Source organism: Thamnophis sirtalis, unplaced genomic scaffold (assembly GCF_051295495.1).
Source record: "Thamnophis sirtalis isolate CommonGarterSnake01/CBP01778 unplaced genomic scaffold, rThaSir2_p1.2 scaffold_15, whole genome shotgun sequence".
Lineage (NCBI taxonomy): Eukaryota > Metazoa > Chordata > Lepidosauria > Squamata > Natricidae > Thamnophis > Thamnophis sirtalis.
In genome coordinates, this window is record NW_028261395.1 from 26,390,171 (window position 1) to 26,417,861 (window position 27,691).

General features: G+C 40.3%; 1 protein-coding gene across 2 annotated transcripts in view; it reads left to right on the forward strand.

Annotated features, from left to right (window-relative positions):
- The window catches only part of CTNNA3 (catenin alpha 3), an 869,421-nt gene continuing 841,730 nt past the window's right edge, over window positions 1-27,691 (forward strand). Inside the window, exons 1-3 of one of the 2 annotated variants that reach the window (XM_087702521.1) lie at window positions 1-138; window positions 3,753-3,866; window positions 8,491-8,683. In XM_087702521.1, the coding sequence (XP_087558647.1) occupies window positions 3,765-3,866; window positions 8,491-8,683 (295 nt within the window). In that variant the 5' untranslated portion in view covers window positions 1-138; window positions 3,753-3,764. The remainder of the gene's footprint in view (window positions 139-3,752; window positions 3,867-8,490; window positions 8,684-27,691) is intronic. The other variant, XM_087702520.1, reaches the window with a different exon arrangement.

The following is a 27,691-nucleotide window of genomic DNA, read 5'->3' on the forward strand; positions in this document are numbered from 1 at the left end:
CTCCTGCTTTCTGTCTGCAGATATAGGATAAGCCAAGAAGTCAGCTATAATAAGTTTGCACAACTTCCAAAGTGTGGAAGAACTATCTTGGCATCGGCTGGGTATTTGAATATTGAATCGGCTTGCGTCCTCAGACAGGTGAGTGATCAGCTGATAGCATCTTTGAGCAAAATAAATGAATAAACAAAAAACTAAGCAGCCCAAATTACAATGTATTGAATTTTGTGATTGCAACAAGCTACTTTTTTGTTGTTTTAATTGGTATTTAGGCAATGGGCCATTGTAATAGCTTTGTGAAAGATACACCTGTTTAAGTTTTTTTTATTTATAAAAAAGCTTTAACTATTGAAATGCTCTTTTTTATTGGCTTATTCATTATTCACAGCAAAAAATGAAGTAGTTTTGTACATTGTTTTGTGTTAAACTGTGTGAAAAATAGTTCTAATTCTGTTGAGAGACTTATTAGCAATGAACCCAAATAATGTCTTTTTTAAAAACGGAGTACAGAAATGTGTTCTTAGATTCATGTTTATTTGTATTTCTATGCTAGGACAATTTTCTGTAATCAAAAGAAATAAAGAACTAAATAGGGCACTTGCAAAAAATGTCTTTTTTTTGCGCCACTTGTGTTGCTTCTGAGTCCTTTCTAAATAACTTGTTTGTAAGAAGCAGGAGATAATGCTAACAATAATGTGAAATTGCTGGCCAAAAGTTGCAATTCTATGGTTTGTAAATATATAGAATTGGACTATGTTCATGCTGACAAATCATACACATATCTGAAGTTATAACTTGTAAAACATGGAAAGGTATGAAATGAGAGCCACCATCTATGATTCCATGAGTAGCTTGATAGATCCATCTTCTTGGGCCTGATATAAAGTTGATTAACACTGATCTTTTTATTAAGACATTAGCAATAGAAATAGCCCTTAGATTTATATACTGCTTCACAGGGCTTTTACAGCCCTCTCTAAGCGGTTTACAGAGTCAGCCTCTTGCCCCCAACAATTTGGGCCCTTATTTTACCCGCCTCAGAAGGGTGGAAAGCTGAGTCAACCTTGAGCCTGGTGAGATTTGATCTGCCAAATTGCAGGCAGCCGGCAATCAACAGAAGTAGCCTGCAGTACTGCACTCTAACCACTGTGGCATCGTGGCTCTTAGGATTTTATTAGCTTGTATTAAATCTGATGCAAAGTCATAATGAAAACTTCACTTCTTTATTCAATATAAAAATATGTCTCAATCATTTTAAGGCATTAGATGGTACTCCAATGACCAGTGGTACCCATCAAATATGGTCAAAAAATCAAAATGGTGGATCTATTACTGGTGGAAAACCAAAAGTGAAGATGGTTGGACATAAGTGAGAGCCACTATTGGGTCTACCTTGTAGTGGTAAAGGTGGCAAAATATGATTGTGGTGTCCACCGATAGTCATCCAGTGACCTTGTGGGGACTACATCTTGCAAAGTGATGTGGGAAGACTTTGAGACTATGGAACCTGAGGAAGAGGACCAGGATCGTCTCAACTTCTAGTTTGGCCACTTGTGTGTTAGATCTGGTGCCCCTCCTGGCTTTTTAAGGCTGTGTAGGATGGGTCTGGACAGCAGTGACGTGTGGTGAGGTTTATGGCTGGTGAGGCACTGACAGTGATGGGTTTCAATTTTTTTTAGACTTGTGGACAACTCCTAGAATTCCACAGCCAGGCATGCTCAGTTCCGATTTAAAGCGACAGCATTTGTTTTTCTCCTTTGCGAAAAAGTTTCCTTCATTCTTTTTCTTCTCCCTCCCAGAGAAGATCCAACACAGAGAAGTTGGATTGGACTATCTCTCCTACCTCGTGTGTGTGTGTGTGTGTGTGTGTGTGTGTGTGTGTGTGTGTGTTTGAAATGGCAACGTGGCTCTGCCTGCAATCAAACTACACTTGGGGAGGGATCTACACTTGAGGATGAAGTTTGAATTCCTCCCCCTCCCTCCAACCCACACGTACCTTTTTCAGCTGTTTCAGAGAGGATTTCAACTTTGCTCTTGCCTGTCATCATGAAAAGAAAAAAAATGTAAAAGGAAAAAAGCAAGAGCTGAGGTCAGGCTGAGCTAGTTGCTGCCAAAGTCGCCATGGATGACTCTGCTTAACTGTTTAAAAAAGCCTCTAAAAAGCGCCCTCTACAGGAGGAGGCAGGAGAACGATGTGCCTCACCTATGTCAGGAATTTTTAGGCTTTTAATCCTTGCTTAACTCTGCTCGAGTGATTATAAAACGCCTAAAGTCAGACTAGATGTGGCACATCATTCTCCTGCCTCCTCCTGTAGAGGGCGCTTTTTTAGAGGCTTTTTTAAACAGTTAAGCAGAGTCATCCACGGTGACTCTGGCAGCAACTAGCTCAGCCTGACCTCAGCTCTTGCCTTTTTCCTTTTACATTTTTTCTTTTCTTTTCATGATGACAGTGGTGAGGCTCTGCCTCCCCTGACTGCACGTCCCTGCTGGGCAGTAATGAATTCCTCAAAAAAAGAGAGTGTTCCACTGGCTTTTAAAGAGGCAGTGATTTGCCACCTCCTCAAAAGACCTCAATCCATCTGATCTGGACATCTTTCATCCAGTTTCCCTTTATAGGGAAGGTTGTGCAGAGTGTAATTGCATTATAATTTAAAAGGACACTGAATGAGATGGATTATCTTTCAGAGGATTCAGGCCAGGGTTTGGGACTGAGATGGCATTGATTGTACTCATAGATGACTTCTAGTGCAGGGGTCTCCATCCTTGGCCATTTTAAGATTCGTAGACTTCAAGTCCCAGAGTTCCTCAGCCAGCAAAGGTAGTTTTGATTCTACTTTTGCATGAATGTTATATTTTGACAGTTATTTTTTTTTAAAGCCTAGGAACAATCAAGCAAACAAACAAGCATGCCGGAAGTGGCACACAGAGCCATCTCTCTGGGCACAGGAGCCATTGCTCTTCCAGGTTCCTGCACACCAGCTAGCTGATCTTCATGCATACAGGAGTGCTGTAAACTGGAAGAGCAGCCACCTGGGGCACATAATTGCACCGGAAAACAGAAGATCATCTTCCTGGCGCATGCACACTGCACCGGGCAGCAGTACTTCTGGTTTCCGGCACATGTCCACACACCCTCATTCGGCACTCATGCTAAAAAGTTTCACCAACACTATATTCTGGGGAATCTTGGCAGGGGAATTCTGGGAGTCCACATCTCTTAAAGTTACCAAGCTTGAAAAACATTGATCTATATAGAGTGGCTTCATATTTATTTATTATTTTGTATTGTTTGCGTTAATACAGCGGTCCTAAAATAGATTATTTTTTTCAGTTCCCATTTGAATTGGGATGGAATTGGTCTTTTACTTCCTATGAGGGGGCATATGCATTAATGGCCCACAAATATCAGCAGTGGTTAATTTTTTATGGTTATTGCCTTCTTCAAATTTCAGAGGATGCTAATAAATTTGGCAATGTGAAAAAATTGCACTTATCCCCCTAAAATTATCATAAAGCATTTTCTGACCTAATACAAAATGTCATAAAGCATATCCTGTGGTCAACTGTTGATGCTTGACTGTGCTACACAATTCAAGGCAAATATATCTCTGAAATATCTCCCTGAAGCTTTAAGAACTTTTTCAGTGAAGTTCATTAGAAGCTGTGTTTGTGTTGAAAGTATTGAGGAATCTGGTAATGAAATACGTTTGAAACAATGAGTTGTCTTGCAGTACTATAAAATAAACTATCTTTAGCTTACAGGTAAAATGGCAGCAGCGGATCCTTACATGAAAATTAAAATTGATCCTCAGAATCTACAGATTCAGACGCATACCGTGGAGAAGTTGCTGGAACCCCTCATAATTCAGGTAGACCACATCAAGACAAAAGTGGGTTGTGGGATGAGAAATGAAACATGGAACAGTTTTCATCGTATTGTTCATTTGGTATCTGGCACAATTTAGAAAACATACACAGACCTTTGGTTAAAGGAATCTTTAGGCATGTACCCGTTCCCACTGGTGATATGTGAACTCATGCTTGACAATAATATCAGTTTATTACAGTTTTAGATTGATACAAGCAATGTGTCCAGGAGTGCTCTGTGAATACTTATAAATCTATTTTAAGAGTCAGTAAAAGAAAAGCAAAATTAAACTACCTCTATAAAACAACCTGACTAGAATCCGTGAGTAAAGTCCAAAAAGAGCAATCTATGTTTTCTGGGAGTTGAAGTCCACAAGGTTCAAAGTTTCTGAGATCGAGAAACACTGGTCTAGGTAATAAAGTGGCATCAAAAACTATATGAAATGTGATAATGACAATAATATGAAACTAATTTAACCATCATTTACAAACTACAATAGTTCACAGGCAAAGTTACTAAATTTGAGCTTGTTTGATCTGATGTTACAACCATTAGACCAGGGGTGCCAAACTCAAGGTCCAGGGGCCTGTGGAGTGCTTAGATCTGGCCTGCAGTGCCTCTGCCAGCGAAAAGGGAGCTCAGGAAGACTGAGCGGGGTCCTCCTGGGCTCCATTTTGGGCCCCAACAGTCTCCTGCATTCTTCTGCCACCAAAAACAGAGCTTGGAGAGGCTGCGTGCGGCCCTCCTGAGCTCCCTTTTCTCTGGCAGAGGGCTGCAGGAGGTCACTGTGGCCAAAAATGGAGCCCAGGAAGGCTATCGTGGCTGAAAACCAAGCCTTGATGAATGACATCGAGCTGGCCACGCCCACCCTGGCTACACACCCCGGCCCCCAGAGGTCAAACACAACCCTGTTGTGGCCCTCAATGAAATCAAGTTTGACACCCCTGCATTAGACCGTGGCTGGGTGGGGAATTCTGGGAGTTGAAGTCCATATATGTTAAATGGTTGCTAAGGTTGGGAAACATTAGATGGCTATAAAAAAATTGATAGGCTTCAATGCATGTATGTGACTACCATATGGACCCTTTTGACCTGCTCCCTGCAGATGGTGGGCACTGGGCAGGCTTTTCTGTATGTTTGGAATTCACCATTCTTTCCTGGACATTATATTAATAAATGATTAGTTTTCATTTTATGGCCTAAGCAAGGACTGGAAGAATAATTTTGGCTTGCTGTTCATAGATTGCTTCAAAATCAGTTAAGTTAAATCAGTTAATCAGTTAAACTCAGGTATCCTCAAACACTTCAGCTCACCAACTCCTTATGAAGTTTCAGATTGTTCATCAATCCCGCTCAATTTATTATACAAAAATAATTTAAGAAATACTACTTTAACTAATCGTAGCGTGAACAACAACAATAATGAAAACAACAATACCTGGTGACTTTCATCTTTGGGGTTGATATTGATCATTTTCGAGTACCTGGCTGTAAACAGAGCTAGCTGATCTATAAAAGAAATCCTATTATATGTTGTGTTATTTCTATTAAAATTACTTCCCACAAATATATGAATAATCATGAATAATTTCATGTTTCACTGAAATATAATGGGTTTATCCTGGATAGTTACTTTTATTGTGTTTAAAACCTTCTGTCTTCCATCCATATTGCCAAGATTGGCTTCTTTGTTCTTTACATAAGGCCATTTTAAAAGTCATTAGTGTATATCTGCAGAAGTAGACCACCTGACCCAGTACAAAAACTGCTGTTTTAATCTGTTTGCCAGCAACTTCCCAATATAGAGCATTCAGCATTCCTTTCCCATAGGATAATTTTTAAAATATAGTTTAATCCTTGCAGGAACTGCTGTGTTTATTATGCCTCTGCCTGCTATAAATGCATTTCTTTCCAAAGCATTTCAATCTTCTTATACAGTCCTCAGTGTGTACTTACAAGCTTGATTTATTTGCAACCTCAATTTATTTTTAATTTTGACATGCTGATGAATTGCAAAACTAGTTTGCATGGATGTTTATCCTCCGACATATTTTAATTATATAGTTTCACATGTTCCAAGTGAAAGGGAGAATCCTAACATGAAATAATGCAATAATAAGTTACATGTTTGATAACTACACTTCCCATAAGTTTAAAAAGCAGTTACATTGAAATAAAGCAGCAGAGTTTTAAAAAAGTGAGACGTAATGAGGGTTATGGAGGAAAATGTCCATAACTCCCTGTTCTATTTCAGGACAGTTTCGTGAATTTGCTAGTTTATTAAAATACTATTTCACTTCTCTCCAACAGTTCTCACACCTCAGATATTAGAAATGTAGTTTCATTAAAAGAGACTCTTAAAATGAAAAACCATATTTCCCTTTAACTTAGCATAGCAGAAGAAAAAGGTTTTAATAATCACTGGATAACTTTAAAGGTGTCTTGGGAATCAAAATTAAACTTTAAATAGATCTTGATGCTCACAGATGCCACCACCTCTTGCATCATTAATTCAGTGGAGTAATTTATGGCCAATTCTCTCTTCCTGTATCCTGGCTGCATTCACACATCACACAAAGCTATAAAGTGGCTCCTTGGTATTTGGCTGGCCTGTTTGGAATTTGGAAACCATGATTTGAGACAGTGTTTCCCCACACTGTGTAAATTACCCCAAATCTGGTAAAAATATTTTTTTCCTTTGGATAAACACAAGTACACTTTACCCAATTACAACAGGGACATTTAAATTGACTTAAAATGTTCTACTACATTGGATAAAAAGACTTTCTAATAAGTAATTGGGGCAAAGGATGTAAAATGTTTGGGAAATCCTGGTTTAAGTCCCAGACTTCCATGTGGATCAACATCTTCATAAATTATTTAGATGAGAGAATAGAGGAGGATTTCATCAAATTTGCAGATGACACTAAACTGGCAAGAATAGCCAGCACTCCAGAAAATAGACTCAAGATCCAGATGGTTCTGGACAGACTTGAACACTGGGCCCTATCTAACAAAATGAAATTCAGTGTAGAGAAAAGTAAAATTCTACACTTAGGAAAGAAAAATCAAATGTACAGGCACAGATTAGGTGAAACCTGGCTCAATAGCAGCAATGATGAGAGGGATCTTTCTTGGAGTCCCAATGGAGAATAAAATATGAGCCAGCAGTGTGTGGCAGAGCCAAAAAAATCCAACAGAATCCTAGGTTGCATTAGCAGTGGGATAGAATCAAGATCACGTGAAGTATTAGTATCACTTTATAAAACAATGGATGGAAACTAATCTGGGAGAGAAGGAACTTAGAATTGAGGAGAAACTTCTTAACAGTGAGGACAATTAACCAATGGAACAGCTTGCCTTCAGATATTGTGGGCGCTCCATCCAGGGGTGAAATTCAGCAGGTTCTGACAGGTTCTGGAGAACCAGTAGCGGACATTTTGAGTAGTTCGGAGAACTGGCAAATACCACCTCTGGCTGGCCCCAGAATGTGGTGGAAATGGGGATTTTGCAGCATTCTTCCCCTGCCACGCCCACCCAGCCATGCCCACAGAACGGGTAGTAAAAAAATTGAATTTCACCACTGGCTCTATCACTGGAAATTTTCCAGCTCTATTCTGATTCAAAGCCTTAGTAAGACCATACTTAGAATATTGCATCCAATTTTGGTCACCATATTATTAAAAAGATATAGAGACTCTGGAAAGAGTGCAAGGAGAGCAAGAGAGATGATTAGGGGACTGGAGGCTAAAGCATATAAAGAATGGTTACAGGAACTGGGTATATGTCTAGTCTAGGGAAAAGAAGGATTAGAGGTGACATGATAGCAGTGTTCCAGTATCTCAGGAGATGCCACAAAGAAGAGGGAGTCAACTAATTTTCCAAAACACCAGAAAGCAGGACAAGAAACAATGAATGGAAACTAATCAAGGAGAGAAGCAACTTAGAACTAAGGAGAAACTTCCTAACAGTGGGAACAACTAACCACTGGAATGGCCTTAGAAGTTGTGGGTGCTCCATCACTGGAAGTTTTTAAGAAGAGACTGGACAGCCACTTATCTGGAATGGAATAAGGTCTCTTGCATGAGCAGGGTGTTGGACAAGAAGATCTCCAAAGTCCCTTCCAACTCTGTTATTATTCTGTTAAGATTTATTTTGAAATCTCCAGGAACATGATTAAGCAAAGCCTGGCTTAGCACAAGATATGTTGATTTATGAAATAACTCCCTGTTCATTCTCCTCTGTGGGCTGGCTGGAGTGGTGGGAGATGAACGCTTCTTGTAGCATCCTGCTGGCCAAAATGGGGTGCAGGGGCTGCATGTACCCCCCCCCCATGCCTCGTTTGGGCTGCCAGAGGCACTGTAGGCTGGTCCTTTGCTATTTCCAGGCTGGCCCCGTGGGGCAAATTTAAGCACCCCTCAGGCTGGATTTGGCTTGTGGGCCTTGAGTTTGACACCCCTGTTCTATGTGGATATGTCGCCATTATATGCTGACATCACATGCCATGGTCCTTAAGTTGGAGCTTACTCACTGCTGATGCCTCGGCACCTCTTTATTTGATACAGACCCAGAGTGACATGTTTAACTGGAGAAATAAAGATGTGGGTCTTCCCTTTATGTTTTAGGTGACCACATTAATGAATTGCCCCCAGAATCCTTCTGGCAAGAGAAAAGGATGCTCCAAAAGAGCTCGCGTAATTCTTGCTTCTGTGGAAGAAGCTACTTGGAACTTGCTGGATAAAGGGGAGAAAATTGCCAAAGAGGCTCCTGTCCTTATGGAAGAACTGAATGCTGCTCTCCACGAGGTTCGCAAAGAAAGTAAGCCTGCTGGTGCTCAGACAATAATATTACTGCTTCAACAGCTGCATCTTTTCTTTACCTCTTCCAATAATGTATTTTATAACCTCTGTTTGGTTCCCCAAGGATGATTTTTAAAAAATTTTCACGTCCCCAAATAATAGAGACTTCTGTCTGTCTGTTTGATATTATGCTCTTCTCTGCTTAGCAAAACTTGCTAGCAGATCAGATTTGCCCTAAAAAAGGGAAGATCACCAGCTAACCCAGGACATGCATCTGGATCCCATTTTCTAGATCTTGAGTGCAAATATGAGATCAGTTGCAGGGAATTTTTGGACCAAAGTTATCAGGGGCCGGTGTGCTACAAGTTCGCCTAGGTTTAGGAGAACCCCTTAGCTAATGTTACAGCTGGTTTAGAGAACCTCCAAATCCTACCCCTGGCTGGCCCCACCCCTCCCAGTAGTCTTCACGTGGCTCGTTTTGGATGTGAAGTAAGCAGGCCCGCATGCAGGCTCGGGGAGAGGGGAAAATGGGAAGTTCTGGAAGGCTGGAAATGGGCCCGTTTCTGGCATCTGGAGGGCCTCCGGAGCCTGGCGGAAGCAGTTTAAACCGTCTCAGAGGCTTGAGGAAAGCCTCCGGAGCCTGCGGAAGGCAACCCACTCCCCGCCATGGTGCAGAAGGCCGACTAGGCCACACCCACCCAGCAACCGGACAGAGAACCCATTGCTGAAATTTTTGAAGCCTACCCCTGAATGTTATGAAATAAAGGGATGTGCTATACATCAATCTAACATATCTATGTAAAATCAAAACCACTTCCTAATTTACTTTTACTATGTAAGGAATCAGTACTTAATTTTACAATATAGGTAGTCCTCAACTTATGACTGGTCTCTTAGCGACCATTCAAAGTGGACCTACTTTGGGGCTAGTTATGGCCTGGATTCAACATTCCAATGGTTGCCCCCTCCCTTGCGGTCATAAACAAACTCCAGCCACTCAATGGCATTTGTTTAACAGCCACAGTGTTCACTTATCAATTGTTGCAAAAAAGGGTGTACAATTGAGTTGGTCACATGATTGAGCCCTTTTTCAGACCATGATGATTTAAACTGTGATTGGCAGGCTCAGTTATGGTCATAAATCATATATTGCCTATATATACCAATGTGCTTAATTTATGGGCTGTGATACAGAGCAGATTAAGAACAGGGAATGGGAAAAGAAATAATAAGGATGTTCATCCTAGTATTTGCCCAATGTCAGGACATGTGTGTGTGTGTTTGTGTGTTTGAAAAGTCAAGATCACTGCAGCAATTGTGCAATCAAATATCATCCTCCTTTTATAATATATCATGTACAAACTTTTTCATGTTGTTTTTAAAATGCACTATAATTTACTACCCTTACTATTTGCTAATCTTACTTCATAGCAGAAATTCTTGGTTATACTCCAGTGCAGAGAAGTAAGTTCTTCATAATATTTTCTCAAGTCTGACCTCCGAGGTCCCTTCTAGCCCTCGGATTTTACTGTATGTCTACAAACATGTTTTTAATCTTTATAAACTTCTTTCAGAATAGTCCCTTTTTCCGGTTTGCCTTTTATTTTCCCCCCAAGAAAATATGGTCACTACAGTTATGAGGCTTGTTTATAGAATCTCTGAAGTCACGTTTGTTACAGTACTTAAAGCTGCTAAATTTGAAAGTGAATTATTTATCCTCTACTAGTGAAATGATTCTTTATGGCAAGATTGAGGGAGTCACAACATCTTGGTGTGATCCAAAGATAGACAACTCCGATGTAAAGATGGTAATATTGCTAGATGTAAGTTTTCCATTTGGATTCTCAGACCAGTGTTCAATTGTTGTTGAAGTAGATGTTTAATTACCATATAGCCAGAAGCGGATTGGGAACAGATTCCCAGGATAATCACTAGTGCATTTCTTAGTTGGGTCTGTTCAAGCATAGCTGGGATACTTGGCATTTATTTCCATAAATAAATGCCTATACATGGGCTTGGAGATGGCAGCTGTGGCTTGGGTTCCACCTCTTGCCTTGCCAAGTTTGCATGTAGTTCGCTGCTATCATATCTCAAGAGACCTCTTAGATAAACTTTAACTCACAAATGCCATCATGACTTAGGAACAAATCTAGGAGACTTTGACTGCTGTTTTGTTCTTGATCCACAGAGAAATCAGAGCACAGGGATTGGATGCTTTAATGGAAAATACAGGTAAAACCACAGTCCATGGATTAACTCTGATGTATCCGTATTTGAAACATGCATACCTGGGGCTCCTACCAAACAATCTCTCTAGTTTGGTAGAACACATGGGCTTCTCTCTAAGATTGGCATGACAGGTAGTCCTCAATTTATGACAGTGGTGGGTTCCGGATCCCGTTGCAACCGGTACAGGGTCCGACGTCCTCCAAATGAATATGCGTGGTGCGCGCGCATGCATGTTACCTTCCAAGTGATGCCTCTGCAAGCCTCTGCAATGCTACAACTGCTCGGCGGAGCGTCACAGTTGCTATAAGCGCTATGCGCATATGCAGAGGGCTTTAAAGACAGGTAAGGAGTGCGGGTGGGCGGTTGGGCCCTCCGGAGCACTGTACCAGAACAGTACCCGGTGCTTCGGGCAGGCTCCGGTACCCCCGTACTGGGGCGTACTGCCTGCACCCCACCACTGATTTACAACCATTCATTTACTGACCATTCAAAGTTACAACAGCACCGAAAAAAGTGATTGTGACCATTTTTCATAGCATCCCTATGGTCACATTATCAAAATTCGAATGCTTGACAATTGGCATGTACTTATAAGCCAGGGTCATGGGATCCGCTTTTGCCATTTTCTTTTGATGTGAAACTCAAATTCACTTAACCATTTGCTAACTAAAAAAACCTGCAGTGACTTATTTAACGTGGCAAGAAAGGTTGTAAAATAGGGCAAAACTCACTTAACAACTGTCTTGCCTAGCAATCATAATTTGGGTTTAATTGTGGTTTGAAGATCTTCTGTATTGATCTGAAAAAATGGGTGGGCTTGCTGTGTTTCAGTACAGCTGATTCCCTCTTTTCTAATCTTACTTTTCTTAGAGGTGGAGCTCTCACCTCACAGTCAAGAGGCTGTGAGTTCGATCCTAGATAGAGGCAGATATTTCTCTCTCTGGGCACGTTGAGATTATATCTGCTGAATATAACTCCTCCTTGGTGACAGGAAAGGCATCTTGCCATTAAACACTCAGCTCCATTCAGTTGCCTAGGCTCCACCCCACAAGGGATTATATATGTGTGTGCGTGCGTACATGCACGTGCACCCACCCAGCCACACATTCTGTATAAGGATTCTTCTATGTATTGAAGAAAATGAAGCCTCACTTCTTTACTTTCCTATGTTTGAGGAGCAGTAGATCTTAACAGTGTGCTTGGCCCTCATTCATCCAGGGCTCTCAGGCTGCTAACATTGTACATAGCTTTCCTGCTCCACAGTACTCATTTCACCCACACATAATGGAAACCATAAGAGGAATGAAAGGATGATTCTGTTTAAAGAACATGGAAACTCTGCTGGTCTCAGTCTACCAAATAACATACTTAGAATGTTAAGATGGAATAGTAGTTGTTCACAAGCAGAATAAAATAAAACTGTGCGACATGACTGATGAAAAGACAAAATGGTGTAGTTTGTTCAGTGGAAAGGATCTGATCTTTTTTCTCCACAAAAGGAAAATTCTGAAAGCTCATGCTTGCCTGGAAAAAGAAAGTTTTGTTTAGGAAATAACCTAGTTGATAACAAAGCCTCAGTTTCTTATGCTCTCGCTCCCAGCTTCTTACTACACCTTGAAGATGTCATGCTTCCCACTTGGGCATGTCAAAAGGAGTCCACTTTTCTGGCAGACTGATTCTGGCCCAAGGTAACATGAAAATACCGTATTTTTTGGAGTATAAGATGCACCTTTTCCCCTAAAAAATAGGGTGAAAATCTGGGTGCGTTTTATACACTGAATACAGCATTTCTGGCCACCCAACAACCCCCCCTTTGCAAAAATGGCCATGCATAACCTTTAGAAGGCTTCCAGAGTGCTGCTTGGGGCTGGGGAGGGCAAAAATGAGTGAAAAACAGGGTGTTCTTTGCGTGTTTCCCCCCCCCCCAGCCCCCAGGAGCACTCTACAAGCCTCCTAAAGGCTGCGTATGCCCTTTTTTGACAAAAATGGGTCCGTTTTTGCAAAAAACAGGCCGTTTTTGGGAGGTCTGCAGAGTGCAAAAACTTTTTTTTTAATTGTCTCTTCAAAATCTTGGTGCATCTTATACTCTGGTGCATCTTATACTCCGAAAAATAGGGTAGTTTTTTGTGGGAAAATGAAAGATGTCCTGTTCAGACAATCCATGGCACAGGGAAGAGATGGCTTGAAGCAGTGGTGAAATCAACTTACCTTTGCTACTGGTTCACAAATGTGAGCATGCGTAAAACCTTCCGTGCATGCGCTGAGCGTCAAAACGGGACAAGCCTGCTACCGAGTGTGCCTGCAAAGGAAAGTAGAATAGTGAGGGGGGGGGGAATCCATTTTGCCAGGCGATTTACATTAGCTAGAAAGCAGGAAATCCGACGATTCTAGCTAATATAAATCATGTGTCACAGCTCATCTTCAAAAATACCATTTCACCTGAACTGGTAGCCTATTTACTACCAGTTCGGGTGAACTGGTCTGAACTGGAAACATTTCACCCCTGGCTTGAAGTCCTTCTTTTTATTTTCAATTTTTCAATAGATTGGTCAGCCCATGGATTGGGAGTGAATGAGGCTGAGAAACTGACTGGCCCATCTCAAACATGTGCATCTGAGTTGCCCAGAGGTGTTTGCAGGGTATAGTATATGATCCATAAGGTCAGAATGTCAGCCATACACATAAAAAAACAGGTGGAGCTACCATCTTGATGTTTTTGACCAATCTTTGTAGACATCTGCGTGGGCTTCTTTATATTCTCTCTATTGTTGAGGAAGGCTTGAGCTGGAAGTTAAATGTTTAAGATGCCGCTCTGCTAGCAGTACTCCGTGTGCCTTGTAAATTTCAAAATTGCTTACAAGACTTGGCAATTATAGACAGGTATGAGAAAATCACTTTTTTGAAGCACAAGCTATAACTCTACCTTGATTTTTCTTCTTCAAGGCAGTTCAGCTGTGGTTCTCAAGACTTTGCTAACAATCCATCCTCCACCCAGTGATTGGGATCTGTGGCTGATATTAGGCTAGCTTGTGTTTACAGCCATGATGCATGGCTTATTGGCATTCTGTACAGATGATTTGTGTGTTTTTACAAGGATGCCTGTAGTTGAATGAGCCAAAGGTGAAATGCATTGTAAATTATAAATAGAAAGAACAGGCTAGGGCAAGCAAGACAGTGGCCTCCTTCAAACAGCTTTCCAGATCATTCCCTAGGATATATTCAAAAACAGTGATGGTGCAGCAAGGTTAATTTTAGATACATGACTCCTTCGCCCAGCTATGTGTATTATTTCAAGTGTAAAACACAGTACTAAAATTTTATATCTCTCCAGTTTACCACTGTTCTATGTTTTCATTCTGTTATATTAAAGCAGAAAAAAAGGAAAAGGAAGAGAAACCAATATAAGAAGGAAATAATATAAGAATAATATAAGAAGGAAATGTTGTGACCTTCTTTTGAATTTAGGAATAAAAACATTTTTTTTTCTACTTCTTAGATGCATAGCATATAATCTTGGGCATAAGAGAGTAAATGGTTGTTTTGTTATAGAAAATAATTCTTTCCTCAAAGTAAAAAAGATACAGAGTTTAGGGAATTCTCTTCAGTCCTTTATCAGTAATGGTCAAACGAGGAGTCTGTATTTTCTTTTGTGTAAGGAAGTAATAATTTGCATCTCTGTGTGTATCTGTTTGCCTCTAAGCCTCTAATCAGGGGAATAGAGAGGGGTGGGATTCTACCGGTTCGGACCGATTCGGACAAACTTTTAGCTCTGAAGATCAGCTGGGAGTGAACTGGTTTGCTCCCATGGGGAAGTGGCCCCGCCCCTGTGCTTTACCTATGCTTAACTTCTCAGCTGAGTCGCGCTGTTTTCCTTCCCAAGCAGCAATCCAAAATGTAAGTATTCTGAAAAATGTTCACACACGTGCAGCACGTGCCTTTATGCTTGCGTAAGCAAAGCGCTTGTGCGCAAAGCACATTCTCAGTGAATCAGTAGGTTCTCAGTGTTAAACCGGTAGGAACCCACCCCTGGAAATAGATATCATTTGTCCTTTGTGTCTCTGCTATGCCCATGTGTTGTGTCTCTGTGAGTTCACTGGGAAGTATGGAACAGGTTTTCATATGCTCTGCTTCAGATCCTAGGTCTGGGTGGGCGGGATTAGAATGGAGCAGCCAGCAACATTGTGAGCTACTACCCGAATGCCTCTCCCATGGGGATGGGTTGGGACAATTGTTTTCTGGATATTTTTCCCTGTCACAGTTCAGTCCAGTCCACTTTGAAACTGGGTCTTCCTTTCTATAGCTTCTTACCCATGGCACTTGGTTCTATTCTTTTTGGGTTTGGAGGATTGGCCTGCTGAGAGACATAGACCTAGGACTTTTTCTATACACTTATTTTTCGGAGTATAAGACACACCTTTCCCCCCTAAAAGAGGGTGAAAATTTGGGTGCATCTTATACACCGAATGTAGCCCCACTCACCGACCGCCCCCCACCCTTTGGCATCTGTCTCCCAGCAATGTATCTCCATGCCGCAAGTGGAGAAAACGGGACTTGCTGAGGTGGCAATAGGCTATGGCAATCCCTGCAGCCTGAAACAGCTAATCATCGGGAGACCCATGCTTAAACTGAACTTGAAAGTGAAACTTGCGGGGAGGCAGAGGCAGATTTTTTTTTCTTCTAATCAGGCTAAACTGAAATAGCCTGTTTGCTGCAAGGAGGTAAGTCAATAACTATAAATGCCTATAGAATGTTCAAATTATTACTTATTTTTTAAAGACTGCTTTATTATTGTTCTAGACAACTTAACAAAATGAAGAAGCTTTTTAAAATAAATGCTTGATCTGAAGAGTCCCAGTGCTATTGTATCTTCTTTTAAATAGCAGAGAATAACGTATACTCCCAGAAAGCCGCATCAATTTTAACAGCATCTGTACAAGTATAGTCTGAAATGTAACACCACAAACAGTGTATATCATCTGTACTGTTTGCTGTTTGGTGCAAGGAGGCAAATTGCCGGGAGGCAGAGGGAGATTTTTTTTCCTCTTGTTTTCCTCCCCAAAAGCTAGGTGCGTCTTATACTTCAGAGCGTCTTATACTCTGAAAAATATGGTAATTGTTTCCGGTATCTTCATTGATGTGGGGGGGGGGGAGGGAATCAGGTATATGTGTGTGCCTGTCCAGCAACAATTGAGTATGGTTGAAGAAAAGATACTGCAGTCCCAGCAGTGACCTCAGCATGTGTGCAGAGCATAGACTTGCTCGCTCTGTTCCCATCTCTGCTTATTTGGGAAGCACTCAGGGTTGGGGGTCCAAGATCAGTTGCAGTGCAGCTAATGCTGAAGGACTTTTGATAGTTTACTTTCAATCTAAATATCCCATGTTGCCATGGGTTTTTTTTGACCCACATTGTGACACAAATAAAATAGAGATTCAATTGCATTGTTGTATCCACATCTTGATTTATTTGATCTTCCTGCAGGAATCATCATTATTATTAATAATAATACTAGGTGGACATTCTGTGAAATGTACCATATTTTAGATGACCTTCCCTGTTGTGGATTAGTGACAATATTTATATGAAAGAAATGTACAAGAGAGTTACATGAGACAGGACTAGTTTTAACATGAAGCAAGTGAAATACAGTAGCTACTCTGGGCAGAAGATTATAGAGGAGGTACCATTTTCTTCCTGCAATCTCCTTTTATATCTGATTCAAAAATGGAACAGGGGATCGGTTCAATTTATTTCTTTCCCCAAAACAACATAAGTTATCTTCATGTAGCACTAATAATAGGAAAGGAGACGACAAGCCAGGCTCCTGCAGGCACAGCCAGCTATAAGAACTGAGCATGAAAAATTGAAAATGCGAATAGAATGAAGATGAAAGAACTCACCTACTATACCTGTTGGAGTTAGGCAATTTTGTGTTATGTAGAGTTCTGCTTCATCCCTCATTATCTGTAATTGAATGGCATCTAAACCAGTTCTTCAGTCAATGAAGCCATATTGCAGAAGAGGATAAAATTTAAAAAGTAGCCTAAGAGCTTTGATTTTATTTTAAAGTGAGATGTACTTTTCACTTTCTTCCATTTCTTGAGCATTGCCATTATATAATATATGGCTCCTAAATGGTGGGATGAGGGCATAGTATGTCAGTTTGCAAAGCGTCTCTAGCTCAGAGATTCTGGCTTGCATAAAATGACGAACATGCTTGGGGTAAAACTGGGCTTTGATTGCACTTGTGACTTATTTGTCCAAATGTCTCCAAAATGACCAGGACTGTCCTTAACAGTAGTATGGAATGCTGTGTGTGGCACAAGGAGACCTGAGGCTGATCACCTTGGTCTGCAGTTCTGTACAATGCTTTGGTTGGCTAAATCCATGATGGGTGGTGAAGGTCAGAATCTGGGGTCCATCTGAAGGTGCCCATAACATACACATACACATAAGGGACATAGTGTCCCAGGGGCTAAGACATTGAGCTTGTCGATCGGAAAGGTCGGCAGTTTGGCAGTTCAAATCCCTAGCACTGCATAACTGACTGAGCTCCCGTTACTTGTCCCAGCTTCTGCCAACCTAGCAGTTTGAAAGCATGTTAAAATGCAAGTAGAAAAATAGGGACCACCTTTGGTGGGAAGCGTTCCGTGGGCCTTCGGCGTTTAGTCATGTTGGCCACATGACCATGGAGACATCTTTGGAAAGCCCTGGCTTTTTGGCTTTGAAATGGAGATGAGCACAGCCTAGAGTTGGGAACGACTAGCACATATGTGTGAGGGGAATCTTTAATTTATAACATACACATCCCCTGTCCTTTTACGTTATCCACTGTCTCCAATTCAGGGGCTTTTTTGGGAGATGTCAAACAAATCAAGATTGCAACTCCAACTATGCTATTGAAGCCCTACTCCTCTCTAATGGACGTAAAAAAGGTGTGAGGCTTTGATCACAGGGCTGTAGTCACCATATTGACTTTCATTTTTCTTATGGATAACCTAGCTCCAGTTTCTTTTTCTTCTTTCTTTGTGCTCTTTTTCTGCACCTTGTATATATACCCCATTAGAGAATAGTGTTGTAATGGGTTTGTAAAATGTGTACTAAAAGTGGACTATGTTGTCCAAAATGAAAACTATAGAAGTGTTTCCAGAAAAGATTATGGGTTTATTATTGTGACTTTTTTACAAATATTTTAAGGAAATGTTATATGTTACATGTAACCATTTTTCTTTCCAAACTACTTTAATTTTAAGGTCTAGTTAAAAAGGTTTTTTGTAAAAAAACAAAACAGTAAATAAGGAAAGACAGTAGAGTTGCAAATGTCTTTTGATTGCAAGAGTAGGACAAGACACCTATTCATAGCATGTAGTATCTTTTAAAAGTTATCCAACTACTGTATTGTTAGCTAATAGAAATGAAATGGATTTTGTGCTGCTTTAACAATCATTGTAAGGCTAAAAGATGCTGTAAATTACTAGTTAGCAATAATATGAGTATACTAGGATATAAGGATCAAGATGTTACCATGTGTCTTTCCAGCTTCCTTTTGCACATGGTGCCAGTCCTACAAAATAACAAGGATTTCATATGTCTAAAACTAAAAAATAATACTGAAAGGTTGTATTTCAGATTTTTTTAAAAATGGGAATACTGCAGTGGAAATCTATAAAAATAGAATTATACATATGCATCTCACAGAAATGCTAGATACAGTTAATAATAGCTGGAACCAAGGTATGGTGATTTTAATCTTTGGGCAAATACATTTATTTTCACCCAATACCCATTTGTTTTCTCCTAAGATAAATTGGTATTTTTATCCTTTTAATTCTTCTAGATCTAATTTGCAAAGACTTGAATGTATTTATAACTTTAAATCTAAAGTTCAAACCAAATAATACTGGCAATAACATTTATAGCTTTTATATATGACCAGCATATGTGTGTGTGTGAGAGAAAATATGAGCTGGGAAAAAAATAGACAAGTGGCAGTTTTGTCCACCTTCAATTTTAATTCTGCCCTTGCCTTATGTTTCTGTTGTAAATAGCTTTTCCAACTTCGTCTTAGAAAAAAAGGTTGCGTATTAGTACCAATAAAGGTTTCTCTAGAAATACAATAACCACCTTCAGGAAGTATATTTCTTCACCATGGGAGGATGAGAGTTCAGTTTCCCTTCACACACTCTAAATCCCAAGATTATGTTATTTTTATAACAGGGTATTTAATTGGGCCCTTAGAAAGAAGAGAGCTTGCCAGATCAGGAGGACATCAATAATTCTGCAATGAGATGATGGTCAACAGATGGGCAGACATATTCTTCATCAAAAAAGAACACATTCTCTTGCCCTCTCCTCCTTTATGATGACAGGGCAAGCATAAAATAAAATGGCAGTGCCAGATAAAACTTATAGTAGCAGACAATGTACCAGGGAACCAATGTGAAAAATTAAATCAGCCCGAGGGTACTTTTAATGAGGGGTACAACTGCATTTGAAGTCTTGGTATATTCATTCCATGAAATTATTTAGCTAGAAAACGATGGTGTTTGAGTTGTTGCTAATATTATTCAGAAACTTTACAGATGCTAAGCTGAATGTCTCAGAGTGGGCTGCAGTTTTCCTGACAGAAAGAACAAAAGTTTTATAACTCCTAGGGGGGAAGGATGGGCTTCAAAAATTGCAGCAATGGGGGCTTCCGGGGCTGATGTCACTACAATACAACATGCAATCTTGGAGCTCCAGGACTGCTGTTGAAATCTCTGTTGCTGGACGGTCCTTTTTGGACCTAAACCGTCCCGTAGAGACAGTGATAGAGAAGAGTATGTCCTGCTGATCTCAGGAGCATCTCAAAGCCCCTAATCGATCCAGGAGAAGCTTTTTTTTGGCTACAAGAGAAGCAGCTAATGATGCTGCACAACGTTGGGACAGCCCCCTGCAACAGAAACAGTGCAGGAGAGTGTGTGTCAAAATTGGTGAGATAAATTTTATTATTAGAGAAGAGAACACCTAAAAAGAAGTAGAGTAAAATTAAAATTGAAGATAGAAGAGAGCAAGCGGCGGATTAGCTTGAATTAAAACTATTGTGTTATCTTTTTCCCCCTTTAATTTATTTTCTTATCTATGGATGGAATTTTTACAAATGCCTCTTACTTTTAAATTGGACTGGTCCTTTTTCTCCTTCTTCTATTTTTTTCCCCATTATTTGTATTTGTGGACTAAAAATCTCTTTCCTCTAAATGCTCGGCCGGATCGAAACTTTTAAACACTTCTTTTTCCTATTCCTAAATTCGGAGCTTAAAGAGGTAGCTAAAAGTAGAGAAAAAAGAAGTAACACTGCCATCTAGAGACTGGAGGCTTGGTTACATCTGTTATCTCACGGTTTTGCTTATTGAAAGGGACAGAGAGAAAACACTTCTTGTTTATACAGGTGTTATTTTGGAGTAACACTGAATTTATTTGAAACCTATCAAAAGTCTTGGATGTCCTAATGGCAGTGTTTACAACTTGGAAAGATTGCGCAACATGAAGAAGTAAAGGAATTAACATTGCAAAAAATTATGTTAGAAATTCAAAAAATCCTAATAAGCACAGAAATAATAGAAAAAAATCTGGAGTTTATAGAACAAAGAACAGAAGGAATGGAGGGAAGAGCTGAGAATATTGATGATACAATGATGAAAGTTGAAAAAATTGCAGAAAAACATGGACAAAGTGACGAGAAAATTGCTGATTCTGACAGTAAACTGAGAGAGGAGGGAAATGATACGTGTGGAACACTAAAAGAAGAGGTAGACGAACTGGAACTCTATCTCATGCTTCAAAACATAGATGAAGAAAGGGGAGAAAACTTGGCAGAAACAATGAGAGTATTTTTGGTAGAAGCACCAGTGATAACCAAAGCCCAGCAGATGGAGGGTCTCGAGTCTTTACAAAATATGCAATGAACAACAAGGTGTCAAGAGAAGCTCACATAAGACTTATCAAGAAAATATTTAGAACGCAGATTCTACAAATGGCAAGAGATATTGGACTGCACTACTACTGGAAGGATACAGGATGATGAAATGAAATGTCACAACAAAACTAAGCTAAACTTAGTTAAATTTTAAGTATTATGTATAAGACAAAGTAATAATAGTTATAGTTAAACAAATGATTAAAAATGGTAATAATTCATTTATATATACTAGATTGACAATATGGAATTTTATATGTTGTAAGTGAAGACCATGGAGATGATGTGGAAAAGCATTTCTCTTATAAAAGATAAACAATTCTATATAGAATAGAATATAAAGATGTATTACCATTGGATGAGTCCAAGATGATGTAATGAAATGCCATAATATAAATTTACTTTAAATTTAGTATGTAATAATAGCTATATTCAATGAATGTTTAATAATCATAATAATTGTATACATATATATTAGATTGATAATATGAGCAATGGAATGTGCTGAAATACGTAAGCTGATATATGATATTAGAGAAACTATTATAATATAATAATAATGTATACAAATATACTTGATTGATAATATGTGACTTTATATAAAATTTAAGGGATGACTATGGAAAGGAAGCACAAAAACCTTGTAACCAATCGACACACTGTATGGAATGGAAGATCATTTTTATGTTATGTGTTGTGTTTGTTTATATTTGTTTTAAAAATAAAAACTTTAACTAAAAAAATTGCAGGAATGAGTTTGCTGCCCCGTGGCTGGGTGGGTGTGGCCATGGGGGGTGCGGCATAGTTGGCCTTCTGCACCATGGCCGGGAGCGTGTGTTTGCCCTCCCCAGGCTCCGGAGGCTTTTCTCGAGCCACTGGAAGGCAAAAACTGCTTCTCCCTGCCTCCAGAGACCTTCTGGAGACTGGAAACAGGCCCATTTATGGATTTCCATAACCTCCAGTAGGACCGTTTTCCCTCCTCCTCAAGCCTCCGCATGGGCCCTGCACTTACCTGGCATGATGAACAGGCTGCGTGGAGACTCCTGAGGGGGGAGGCAGGAAGGGGGCAGGAAGGGGGCAGGAAGGGGGCATGGCCATCCAGTGGTGGCATTTGGGAATTCACTGAACTGGACAGAATCCTAGCTAGAGGATCACCGGAACCCGTGCAAACCCCCAGCAGCCCACCCCTGTAGCTATCTGTAGCTTTGGGTTCACCTTTCTCACTCACAGGGACAGTTCAAAACAGGTATGTAAGGAAGATGAGAAAAAATGACATAAAAATCTCCTTCAGTCAAATCTGACCCCTGGTAACCTTATGCATTTCCTCTAGGCAGTGTTTCTCAATCTTGGCAGCTTGAAGGTGTGTGGATTTGAACTCCCAGAATTCTCCAGCCAGCCAATTCTGAGAGTTGAAGTCCAAACATCTTCATGCCATCAAGATTGAGAAACACTGCTGTAGGATTCCCTGACCACCTACACTGCAGCTCTAGGAGGTTGTCGAGGTCTCTCTTTCAAATTCCAACCAGCTCCATTCCTGCTTAGCTTTTGGAAATGGGTCAACAAATATATTACTGTAGAAACAAAAACCTCACAGTGGAATGCAAGGTAGAAATTCATATTTTTTCCAGCTTCTCAGTCTTTATTTTAAAGTCTGCCTTCTGTCTGTCTCAGATCAACAAAATGTAGGCTCAACATTTGAAATACAGAAAAAACAGATCTGAACAATAATGAAAATGGGGTATCAACTAACTTCTGCAAGCCATATTATAGTCATTATAGTTCCATCTATTATGCTAGGACCTTGACTAGCTTTATGATGGTTGTCAAGAACATACTCATAGGACTGGAGGGGCAAGAGGCCTGCTCAAATGGTTGTTCAGTCTACTTTTGAAAACTCCAGTAACGAAGCACCCACAATTCCTGGAGGCAAGCTATTCCACTGATTAATTGTTCTCATTGTAAGAAAAAATCTCTTTCTCTAGGTTGAATCTCTCTTTAAAAGGCTTTCACCCATTACGTCTTGTCCTGTCCTCTGGTGCTTTGGAGAATAAGTCGATCCAATCTTCTCTGCGACAACCAAAGCTATGTCCTGCAGAAAGAATTTAACAGAATAACAGTTGGAAGGGACCTTGGAGGTCTTCTAGACCAATCCCCTGTGTTAGGTAAGCTCCCCGTTGGGAGAGCGAGTGTGTTCAGAGAAGCGTTGTGAGAGTGGTGTTGGAGAACACACAAACCAGCATACAGGGACACTGCAGTTTAAATAGGATTTTACTTTCGTGGAAATAGGTATCAGAGTCCATCAAACAGTCCAAGTCATACATGGTTAAGATAGTCAGTCATCAACGTTTTTCAGTTAAAGGATAATCCAAATAACATTAGTCCATAATCATAAGTTTGCTAGCAGTTGCAAAACTTACAATAGCTCACACTGATCACTTTACGGCACCTCTAACAGCCAGCTTCCAAACACTCAGATCAGATCAGCATCTAACAGTGATTCTGGCTCCATCTTATGGCCAATTGAGGAAACAGCAACCAATCACATTTTACAACATGATTTAAAGAAACAGGTATAGCATTGTTACATGATTTATATATTGCCAACCCAACCATTAGATTATATTCCTAACACCCTGCACAAGCAGAAGATCCTATATTATTCTGGACAAATGGTTATCCAATATCTTCTTAAAAACCTCCAGTGATGGAGTATCCACAACTTCTGAAGGCAACCTGTTCCACTGGTTAATTGTTCTCACTATCAGGAAATTTCTCCTTAGTTGTAGGTTGCATCTCTCTTTGATTAGTTTCCATCGATTGCTTCTTATCTTGCCTGCTGGTGCTTTGGAAAATAGATTGATCCCCCCCCCTCTTCTTTGTGGCAGCCCCTCAAATATTGGAACACTGCTATCATGTCACTCCTAGTCCTCCTTTTCACTAGACTAGATCTACCCAATTCATGTAACTGGTTTTCGTATGTTTTAGCCTCCAGGCCCCAAATTGTATCTGTTGCTCGTCTCTGTATTCTTTTTATATTATGGAGACCAAAACAGGATGCAATATTCCAAGTGTGGTCTTATTAAGGCTTTATAGAATGGTACTAACACTTCATGTCATCATGATTTTGTCCCTCTGTTAATGTAGCCAAGGATTGCATTGACTTTTTTTGGGGAGCTGCAGCATATTTCTGGCTCATGAACATCTGTGGCCAGTTCCAGATGCATGTATGTGCAGAGCAGCTAGGAGAAGTGAACAAGGGAGGACAAGGAGTCAACTCAGGAAGCAAATCAAATGTGGACGCTGAATGGCCCTTCCCTGGCTGGGGAATAAATAGAAGGAAAGGGGAGTGGTGGCCGTAGGAGACAACAGTTCGTATTGCTAGAGATTTTGCTTATTGTGTTTTGTGCAACAAAGACTGCCTTGCCAAAACTTTATTTGCAGCCTTTTGACTGGGAGTAGTACCTATTTATCTACTCACATTTGCATGCTTTTGAACTGCTAGGTGGGCAGGAGCTGGGGCAAGTAAAGGAAGCTCAGCTTGGGTCTCAAACCCAGGCTGTCAGCTTTCCAGCTGACAAGTTCAGCATTTTTAACTGCTGAGCCATTGCACGTCCTTCATTTCTAAGGCAGAGGCATAATTAGCTATTGACTAGTGTATTTGAGGTTGGCACTGAAGATTTTTACAATATTTTTTATGAGGATGGAGTGAAACATTGCTGTTAAAATATGCTGCAAACCCACTCAAGCCCCATATGTGTGTGGCAATCTCAATTTTAATATTTTAAGGCAGTCTACATATCGAAGCATTTAATTCCCATAAAAATTCAAATCTGGAACAGCAGCAGTTAAAAAGCAGCACTAAAAATATTAAGCAATGGTTTGAAGGGTCTGAGTGAATAAAATGTATTTTTATACTTGAGGATATGAGTAGGTTTCCTATAAATAGCATACCATACTGGGAGGGGGCACCACTACTGGCTCTCCCCCTCTTCCCCCTCACCCCAATAGCAATACTGAAAGTTGGCAGCAAAACTCCAACAGGGAGTGGTGTGGTTTTTTTCCATTTGTGTGTGTCAAGCAAAACATGCATTTTGTAAATAATGCAGTCCACAGCTGGAAAAAAAGTTTCGTGCCCCCAAAGTAGGCAACTCTTTGGATACAGGGGTCCAAAATGAGGAAAACATCTGTGCTTTGAACCACACAGCTGTTTTAACAACACAGGCAAGCACTGTGTGGTCTTGCTTAGCGGTTTGGTGGTTGAATTTTAATATCAATGCTTGATTTATCTTTGAAGCAGCTGCCCGAATATTGATGTGCAGTTCCTACAAATGGAATTTACTAGAAAATAGTCTTATTTTCAATTATTTTTGACCTGTTTTATGTTTCTTGTAGCAATAAGCATCCAAACTTTAATTACTGTATATATCAGAGTGGGTTTGATAATAAAATATTTCCATGATGCAGTTAATGGTGCTCTTTCAGCCTTATTCAAGTTCTTTTTAATCTCCTTATTTCAAAGAATGAACTATAGTGTGTGTGTGTATGTGTGTGTGTGTATGTGTGTGTGTGTGTCTATGTGTGTGTGTGTAAAACAAATTATTTTCAGAGGTAGATTTCAGTAGGAACTTCTCAAGAAGGTTTTCTTTTTGATAGCAAAAGACTATTATGGCAAATTACTCTTACTGTTTATCTAAACTGTCCAACATGGTTATAAATTGAAGATGTTTTCATTGATTTCTGACCATGAAAATGAATCTTCAATGATAGCTGAAGTTCTAAAGAGCTCCCTCTGGCTAGGAAAAGATAGTTTTAGTGTAATATGAGACGACCAAGGAATATGAAAGAGTAAAAAAATTCAACAGTGACAAATTGTTGGCCCTATCTAATAAGATGCAGTTCAGTGGTGAGAAAAGAAAGGTCCTACACTTAGGGAGGCAAAACCAAATGCATAAGTCTAGAACAGGTAATACCTGGTTCAACACTAGTCACTGTGAGAGAGACCTAAGTGTCCTAGTGGACCTCCATTTAAAGAAGAGCCAGCAGTATACTGCAGCTGCCCAAAAGCTGATGCAGTCATGGGCTGCATCAACAGAGGGATAGACTCAAGATCAGAAGAAATGATCACTTTATACTGCACTAGTGAGACCACACTTGGAATGCTATATCCAGTTCTAGTCATCATCAGGGGTGGGATTCTACCGGTTCGGACTGGTTCGGGCAAACCTGTAGCTCCGAAGATCAGCTGGGAGTGAACTGGTTGGCTCCCAGGAGCAAGTGGGCCCACCTCCCCATCCCTGCGCTTTACCTACCTTTATCTTCTCAGCTGAGTCATGTGGCAGAGCTGTGCCTCAGCTGTTTTCCTTCCCAAGCAGCAATCGAGAAGGTAAGTCTTCTCTAAACTGCGGAGGCGCAGGCTCAGCGAACCGGTTGTTAAACCGGTAGGATCCCACCCCTGGTCACTATGCTACAAAAAAGATGTTGAAAACCTAGAAAGAGCAGAGAAAAGAGCAACAGAGATGATAAGGAATCTGGCGGCCACACCCTGTAATGAACAATTGAGAGAACTAGGTATGCCTAGTATATCAAAGTAAAGAACTAGGGGTGACAAATAACAATCTTCCACTAACTGAGGGGTTGTCAAAATAAAAGGGGATTGACTTATTAGATGCCTTAATCTGTGGGCAGAACAAGAAGCAATGGGTGGAAGCTTGTTAAAGAGAGATCCAACCTAGAAGGAGAAATATTCTGACAGTGGGAACAATGGAATATGTTGCAGGTGCTCCATTTGTGGAAGTTTTCAAAAATAGATTGGACAACCATTTGATTGGGATGATGTATGTTTCCTGCCTTGAGCACGGGTTTGGACTAGAAGACCTCTGAGGGTTCTTTCAGTCCCATGATTCCATTCTAAGATTAGCCATCCATGGCTAATCTTTTACGCAGTGGCTTTCTGGAAAAACCTGCTCTTTGACTTTTAGTGAACTGGGTACCTGTTAATGTTTGTTGACAGTTATTTTTCTCCTTTTGGACATTGCAGCTTGCATGCATAGTTTCATCTCATCTTCCACATCTTCCATATTACATGACAAACTCAATCCTATTTTAATCTCAAAAGTCTCTCAGTTGGTGCTTTTCATTCATTTTGAGATCATCAAAGCTTTGCTATTTTGCATGCAGAACTAATCAATCATTTCCCTCACTTTCTTTTGCAACTTCCTCAGTTTTTTTTCCTGTCTGCCCTGTAGTAATAAGTTTGCTTTGCCAACTTAATCAGTTATCCGTTGTTTCATTTTTTTCCTTCTCTTCTCTGAATTCTGAAAAGACACAGGGTGTCTTTTTTACGCTGTGCCCAACAAATCTATTACTTCTCCTGAAACGTTTTTCAAAGTTGCAGCATCACTCTTCCTACTTATTTCTCAGCCATGAAACATCTTGAAAGCGAGGTTAATTCTTTTGAGAAAGAAGGAATATACTGAAGAATAAAATGGCAATAATTTTATTTTTGTACTCAGCTTTGATGCCCCCGATCAGTTATAAAACAAATGAACAACTACTAATCTCCAGGCATCAGTAAGTGCACACGAGGCTCCACAGATTCCATGCTTGTTCCCAACAAAATCCCCTACCACTGGCACCTCCTTACATCTGTGTCCCCAGGTGTGCCTTGTGAAGAGGGGCGGGGCACTCTCCTCCCTCGTAGCCGGCTCAGTCTGCATTGTTCTCGCCTTCTCTCTTCTCTCCATGCTATAGGATCAGGATGGAGTGGTCCTTGCTCTTCGCCTGAGCTCTGTCTCTCCTGCCCCTGCCTGTCTGCAAGCCTTTCTAACCCTGAAAAGCCTTCCCCT